We start from the raw sequence: 8289 nt of genomic DNA on the forward strand, positions 1-8289 counted from the left end.
ACTCCGCCGCCAATCTTACGGCAGATAACAATGGACGGTAGTGTGGAGATTTTCACCCACTAAAAAAACACTCCTCTCCCCTCTCCCCATAGATGGTACGGGGAGGACTGGATTGGAACCGCATTAGCATTACATCAGTCCAGTCCGTGCTGCGTCTTGCGACGCCTACTCCTGGCTACTGGTCCCTTTCGGCGATTTTATCTCTCAGAAGGTGCTGTGCATAGGTCACCAGGCTTGAGGGGAAGAGCCTGGCGCCTATTATCTTTCGGCGCTGCTTCTGTAGTCCTTCCACCGAGCACACTCGAAGAACGTGTGTTCGGCGTCGTCGATTTTGTCCAGGCAATATTTGCACGTTGGCTTGTCATGTAGTCTCATCCTGAAGAGGTAGTCGTTGAACTGGCCGTGGCCCGTCAAGTACTGTGTCAGGAAAAAGTCCGTTTTTCCGTGCTTCCGAGAGAGCCAGACGTTGATGTCCGGTATCAGCCGTGCCGTCCATCTGCCCGTCTCTCCCGATGTCCACCGATCTTGCCACTCCTGTAGCGTTTCCGCCTTTATCCTCCTTCTTGCCTCCTTGGAGTTGTCACCATTCCTTTTAGCATCGTAGAGTTTCACTCTTTCAAATTCTAACAAATCAATCGGTGTGGCTCCTGCTATTACCAGTACGGCTGCTTCCGAAACCGTTCAGTAGGCACAAGCCACTCTAAGAGGTCCTCGTCGCTGCACCGCAGCTATTTTGCGTCGGTGTGTCTTTTGCTTTAAGATATACGCCCATATTTCCGCTCAATAAAGCAGTACTGAATGAACTGTTTTCCTGTAGCACTCTTCTTTTTTGGCTCGTAGTCCCGTGGTATTCGTCATAATTCTTGACAAGCTAGACACTGTCCTGTTAGCCTTCGTGCATGCGTTTTTAAGGTGTTCTCTGAAAGATAGCTTTTCGTCTATCATTAGATAACGCAGAGCCCTTGCTGTCGTCAACGTTGTGCCTCCCACGTCTAAAGTGAATGGTTTTGGGAACCATTTTTGACGAGTCAGGACGACCATCTCGGTTTTCTGCTTGGCGAGTTTCAGGTGGTGTTTCAACTGTATCAATAGTCTCTCGGACCAGCAACTCTGCCTCCTCTACACTACCAACTACTATCGTAGCCGCGACATCGTCCGCAAGGCCCGTGAGTTCCACTTGCTTTGGTAGCGGGATTTCCAGGAGCTCGTCGTAGTCCGCGTTCCATAGGTCGGCCCCATAATTGAGCCTTGTGGCACGCCAGCCGTTATGTCATATTCTTGTGTGCCTTCCGTCGTTTCCGCTAACAGCGTTCTTTCGTTGAGATAGTCATCAAATGTGGCAAGATTTGCTGGATCTGCGTCAAATTTGTGCTCCAAAGCGTCCAAGATGCCACCCCAATTTGCACTGTTGAAGGCGTTTTTGATGTCTAATGTGAGGATCAGACACACCTTTCGGGCTTTGAGGCTACCAGACCACGCTTCTCTCGCTATCTTTATTACATTCTGGATCGCGCCAACTGTAGATCGTCCTTTCCGGAAGCCGTGTTGGTTTATGGCGAAGCCTCCAACCCGATTGATATCGTTGTGGAGTCGTCCTTGTAGGAGCTTCTTGAGTAGTTTCTCAGCAATATCTAGCATGCAGAGTGGTCTAAACTCCGAAGGTGTTACGGGGCTACCTTTGCCTTTGTCCAGTAGGACCAATCTCTGTTGCTTCCAGATCGCAGGAAACGTGCCGGTTTCCAGGCATGCATTGTAGGCATTCAGCAGTATGGCTGGGAATTCCTGGGTTACAGGCTTAATCACCGACGTCGGAATGCCATTAGGGCCGGGTGCTTTTCCTGACTTGAGAGTATTTGCTGCATCTTGCAGTTCCTTTATTGTGAAAGGCGTTGTTTTCTTTCTTTGCATAATGCCTCTTCTCCCTTGGTGGGTGTTTAGGAAACAACGCTACGATGCTGTTCATCAATGCAGGAGGTTTCGACGGCTCTGGTAGAGTTTTTTTTAAGTCGTTTAATGGCAATTTGTTATGCTTTTAACCAGGTGTCTCCGTCAAGGTCGTTGCAGATCTCTCTCAACAGCTTTACTTTACTAGCTTTAATGGCCCGGTTTTAGTTTTTCTTAGCCTGTTTTGTATTCGGTCAAAGGTAGATCTTGATTGAGAGAGCGCTTTGCAGGTCTCGTTGCTCGCCGACGTAACTCATGGCATGTTTTTCGAAGCTCTGCTATCTCTTGTGACCACCAATATGCCGGACTATGAGAGCCTCGCCTTTTCCGTCATGGCATAGAAGCATTAAATGAGGCAGTGATCAATCCCATTGTTTTTGACACGGTTGCCTCTGTCTCATGACGGGTATTCGGAGTCGGGTTATTCTGAAAAGAGGACGAGTTTCGGGTCAGAAAATCTCGCAATGCCTGTAAGTCGAGTTTTCCAGCGTTCCGCTTCTTCTTCTGGAGGTTATGTTAAATAATAAAATGGTTAGAATCGGATACTGACGCAATCTATATATATATATATATATATATATATATATATATATATATATATATAATATATATATATATATATATATAGGTAGATAGTAATATGGGGTTCCTGGCGCACTTTCGGAGCCGACCGAAAAGCAATGTAAAATACTGTTCAATGTACCATAAAGGAAGCTGAGAAATAACACAGCAAATCTCAATGAAAAATTAACCGAATCTACAGTCGTTCGTCTCCAAAAAGCGATCGGTACATTACTATCTACTCTGTGGAATGAAAAATTAACCGAATCTGAGCTTCTACTTTCTTAAGCTGTGCTTTGTAAAATGTTGTCAAATCTGCTACGAATAAAGGATTTATCTTAATAAAATTTAATCAATTTAAAAACATTTTTACTAAAAACATACTGTACTTTAATAAAAAACTTTTCTACTAAATAAACAACATGAACTCACCAAGCTCTCTTCAGTTTCTAGCATTTCAAAAACTTACAAAGAAAGACAATTTTAACGAGTTCAACGAATTACCAAAACATTTTAAAGAACAGTTGATACTTTCCTTAAATGATACAGAATTCAAAGAACTTGTAAAAGTCTTTTGCAGAAAAAAACGTCTAATGGAGTGTTTTACTATCGGCAAAAAAACTAAAAAAGTAAGGGATTACATATTTAATATAATTACGAAAAGATATTGAAAAGAAAGTAAAAAAATAAACAAACAGAGAGTTTTCATCGTTTTTTTATGACATTTTTCCCATATTATACGTTCTTTCAAGATAATCAAGACTTAATTGATGAATTTCTTAGGAATTTTTGTGAGTATCAAGATTTATCAACACAATTCATTAAAGAGCATTATAGAATTTTTTCTTATAGAATATAGCCACATTTTGTGTGAAACAAAAGGTATTACTGTAGATAATATTCCATGTGATTCCTATGAAGATAGACACCAACTATGGTTATCAAAACAGTACTATGACGTGGGGAGGGACTGCAAGTTTTAGAGTTAAGACTTTATTCTACAAAGTTAATTGTTATAATTTCTTTATCTTTTATAGTCTTCTTTCCAGTAACAATCAAGTGTAATTTTTCATTTTTGTTTAATTCTTTAATCTTTTTTCTCATCCAAAACAGTCAAAAATCTGTTCGGCAAGTGTACTTTACAATCTTCCAACTCGGCAATTATTGTAAACCCGAATTTATCTTTCATTTTCTCCAAATTCAAGATTCTATGTTTCTTCCTTTCTTCCAATTCATTTAACTTCTTATACTCTTTAAACTTACATTCTCCAATATCATTTAACTCCTTCAAGAACTCCATTTAAATAGAAAAAATTCAAAGTCAAAAAGTGCAAAAACCATTTCTCGGTCGACCTTTTCTCCTCCCTCTGTCTCTTTCTCTCTCCCTCTCTTTTTATGCCTATGACACGATCACTTCTGCCGTTTATAGGCTAGGATCTATATTCAGGCTAGAGAGAGAGAGAAGAGCGAGATACGGATAGAGAAATGGTTCCGGAATACGATCTGAATACTTCTGAACTTGGTGTTTCTCCGCTATGGCCACTCGCATTGAAACAGTTCAGAAGTAAACTTCCTAACCGACCAAACCGAATTCGCGGACATATATACTCAGCAACACAATACAACAGCCCATCGAGAAGTAAAAAATTTAAGAAATTTAATTTAAAATATAATTTGAAAATTACAAGTAACAAAATGTACGCATATTTAAAATAGGTAAAATTATCTAACATTTTGAAAAAAGAAAATGTTATAATAGTAAACGGGAACACAATTTTTATTCTTAAAAGCAAATCTGCATTACCGACATTTTAGTTCCGAAAGATTGCGCTGTGTGTATCAATGACAGTCGAGGTGTGCTACTACAGACCGACCATCACGATAATCGCTTCGCCTGCGTCATATCCGTAGTGATATCACGCCGTGAGAGGCGCAATCGTTGGTTTACAAGCACCATTTAGTTAAATAAATTTTTCTATCTAAATGGAGCGCGATAAAATATCATGTCCGTTCTGCAAAATAGAAATTTTAAGAAAAAACTATGATCGCCATTATAATTCTAAAAGTCATGAAAAAAACAAGCAAATTTACAATAATGAACTAAATTATTTAAGACAGTGGGCTAGAGAAAATAAAATTGCCGATCACGAAAAACATGTTTAATATTGAGAAATTACGTGAATTAAAGAGAAATTTCAAAGTTGAAAAGAAAAATCTCGACCTATTTAATGATGAAAAACTTCATTCAATAGCTGAAAAGTTGGCTATCGGTACTAACGATAAAACCAAGTCTGAAATGATCGAAGAAATTGATAAAACTCTTAAAGTAAAATCCGAAAATATCATTGATGTAGAAGTTTTATCCTCAATACACGGTCTTTTCAAGCAATACATTTTAACAAACTTGAACGACAATTCCATGTCAATTTACAAATATCTTTCAATTATGCGGTCAGAAATTAAAAGTTTAATCGAGAAATTTCAAGAAAATGTTAAAAATATGAAGGGCTATCTCTCTTTGGAATGTGAATACGAACGAACTTTAGTGAATGGTGAACCGCAAACATGTCTAATGTATTTTACTATCAAAGCAGACGAAATCTTTGACGTAAACGACTTTATTACTAAGCGATTTAATAAATTAACACATCGAGAAACAAACGAATAATCCAAATAAAGGTTCCGGATGGACATTTAAAAGTTGTAAACAACTAGTTTTGAGCCTTAACAAACACGAAATGATGAATGCAGGATCATACATCGATTTACCAAAGAATATCAAAGATAAAAAAGCTTGTATAAATATAAAAAATAGAGATGATTTTTGCTTTATTTACTCAATAAGATGTGCTATTGAAAAACCAGAAAGAGACTGTGAACGTGTAAAGCAATACGAAAAATTTGTGAATGACGAAATATTTTCAGGTTTTGAGTATCCAATGTCTCTGAAAGATATACAAATATTTGAAAAACGAAGCTACAATTCCAAGTATAAGTATCCAACAATGTCTATCAATGTCTACAGTTTTGATGAAAATATTAACATTGTTCCGTTACAAATTTCTGAAAAATATGACGCTGAAAACAAACATTGATTTATTGTATGTTAAACAAGATGATAAATCTCATTATGTTTTGATAACCGATTTAAATAAGCTTGTTTCTTCGCAGTTGTCTAAACATAAAGAAAGAAAATTTTTGTGTAGAAGATGTTTAAGCCATTTCTACAAATCTGGAGATTTAGCAGACCATTTAGAAATTTGCAAGCAACATGAAGTTTGTAAGCCAATTATGCCATTTCCAGGTCAAACAACTAAATTTACTAATTATCAAAAGAAATTTAACCATCCGTACGTAATTTATATGGACTTTGAGAGCATATTAGAAAAAATTCCGACATGCAAAAACAATCCACAAAGATCGACTACAACCAAGATTCAGAGGCACATTCCTTATGGTTTTACTCTATATTTAGTGTCGAATGTGACCAATCGCATGTACAAACCGATATGTTATCGTGCCAAAAATGAAGAAGATTTGAAAAACGTCCCGACAAAATTGTTTGAAGAACTCAATAAATTATCGAAATACATAGCGAAAAAATATAATTCTAAGAACATGAAACCTATGAAATTGACAGAAGAAGAAGAAATTTCGTATCAAAATTCAAACGTTTGTCATATCTGTGAATGGTCTGCTTATGATGTTGGGTCAATTCAGTATGGTTTTACTCCTGATAGTTGGAAAGATAAGAGTTATAATAAAGTGAGAGATCATTGTCATTTAACCGGCAAGTTTCGAGGCGCAGCTCATGCATGTTGCAATCTAAATTTGAAATTTCCTCAGAATATTCCCGTTTTCTGCCACAATATGTCAAATTACGATACTCATTTGTACATAAAAGAATTGGCTAAACAGTACGGTAATGTTGATTTGATTGCAAACACCGATGAAAAATATATAAAATTATTCTGTAAATTCTGGATATGGCTATGAATTCGAAGGTGATAAGCCAAGAAAATTCATCAAGTTTTCGTTTGTAGACACGTTCAGATTCATGGCCTCGTCTATAGAAAAGTTAGCTAAAAAATCTAAAGAGAGAAGACTTCAAACATACAAATCATTTTATACAAGATGGACTGAATGAGATAATAGAAAGACAGCCAAATGACGACGACGAGATTTTTAAAATTCTATCTGGAAAAGGAATATTTCCCTATGAATTTATCGACAGTATTTGAAAAACTTGATTACACAGAAGAATTGAGAATTCAAGATTTCTATTCACTTTTGACAGACGAGAGCATATCTGAGAAAGATTTTCAAACACTACTTAAATGTTTGGAACAAATTAAAAGAGAAAAATCTAGGGAATTACTCTGATCTCTATAACATTCAAGATGTTCTATTGCTCGCTGATATCTTTGAAAATTTTAGGAATATTTGTTTGAATTGCTATAAGCTTGATCCAGCACATTATCTAACAGCTCCTAGTCTCGCATGGGACGCAATGTTAAAATTAACGAAGATAGAATTACAATTAATTAGTGATTATAATATGTATTTGATGATCGAAAAAGGTATTCGCGGAGGCATTTCTCAGTGTATTAAACGATATGTGAAAGCAAATAACAAATATTTAAAAGATTTTGATAAGACAAAGCCCGAAAACTATTTACTCTATCTCGATGCAAACAACCTTTATGGGTATGGTCTTATGCAAAAAACTGCCGTTTAGTGATATCAAGTGGATGGATCCAAAAACTTACACAACTGAAGAATGGAAAGAAACAATTTTGGAACTCACTGGCGACGAAGATTATGGCTATATTCTCGAAGTTGATCTTGGATATCCAACGAATTTACACGAACATCACAAGGATTTACCTCTTGCTCCAGAACATTTTAAAAAACAAACTTTGCACAACTCTACTGGATAAAACTGAATACGTTGTTCATTCGAGAAATTTGAAGTTCTATTTGGAACAAGGTATGATTTTGAAAACATGTGAATAGAGTTATTGCATTCGATCAGAAGCCTTTTATGAAAGAGTACATTGATTTTAATACTAATATGAGGACCAAAGCTACAAGTGACTTTGAGAAGGATTTTTATAAGCTGATGAACAACTCAGTTTTTTGGAAAAAGTATGGGAAAATGTGCGAAATAGATGCGATATTAGACTAGGAAATGAAGAATTTTCAATGAAACCGGCCAAGAAAACGAACTTCAAAAGCTTCACTATCTTTGACGACAACTGTATAGCGAGTCACATGTATAAACAAAAGGTTAAATTTAACAAACCGATCTACATAGGATTTTCAGTTCTTGACCTATCAAAATTGCTAATGTACGAGTTTTATTACAACAAATTAAAGAAGTTTGATCCAGATTTGAATCTGTGTTACATGGATACAGACAGTTATTTTCTAGAATTGAAACGAGATCCTTTTAAAATTATTAAAGAAAATATAGATGACTTTGATACAAGTGATTATCCAAAAGATCATGAATGTTTCACTACTAAAAATAAGAAGGTAATAGGGAAATTCAAAGATGAGTTAAATAGCGAAGTTTTAGAAGAATTTTGTGGTTTAAGGTCTAAGATGTACTCGTACAAATATCTAGATAAAAACCCAGTTAGGTGTAAAGGAATTAAGAGAAGCGTTGTAAATAAAACAATAAATATCGAAAACTTGAAGAGATGTTTGTTCGAAGATAAAGAAGAATTTAGGGAGATGACAGTCATCAAAAGTTATAAACATGAGTTGTACACTGTTACC

The 8289-nt window shown here is 36.3% G+C and overlaps 1 protein-coding gene across 1 annotated transcript; it reads right to left on the minus strand.

The window, feature by feature from the left end:
• Positions 1 to 258: 258 nt before the first annotated feature.
• LOC124365550 lies at positions 259 to 1041 on the minus strand. Its single transcript, XM_046821542.1, has 2 exons — positions 954 to 1041; positions 259 to 665 (listed from the first exon to the last, which is right to left on the minus strand). The coding sequence occupies exons 1-2, from the start codon at positions 1039 to 1041 to the stop codon at positions 259 to 261; spliced, it is 495 nt and encodes a 164-aa protein (XP_046677498.1).
• Between the last annotated feature and the right edge of the window lie 7248 nt (positions 1042 to 8289).

This window comes from Homalodisca vitripennis, chromosome 6 (assembly GCF_021130785.1).
Source record: "Homalodisca vitripennis isolate AUS2020 chromosome 6, UT_GWSS_2.1, whole genome shotgun sequence".
Classification (NCBI taxonomy): Eukaryota; Metazoa; Arthropoda; class Insecta; order Hemiptera; family Cicadellidae; genus Homalodisca; species Homalodisca vitripennis.

Excerpts from the sequence above, each read along its gene's own strand:
- LOC124365550 (XM_046821542.1), bottom strand. The coding sequence starts at position 1,041 with ATGGTCGTCCTGACTCGTCAAAAATGGTTCCCAAAACCATTCACTTTA. Across the intron at positions 666-953 it reads GACGACAGCAAGGGCTCTGC|CCGTACTGGTAATAGCAGGA; the intron begins GTTATCTAATGA and ends TTTCGGAAGCAG.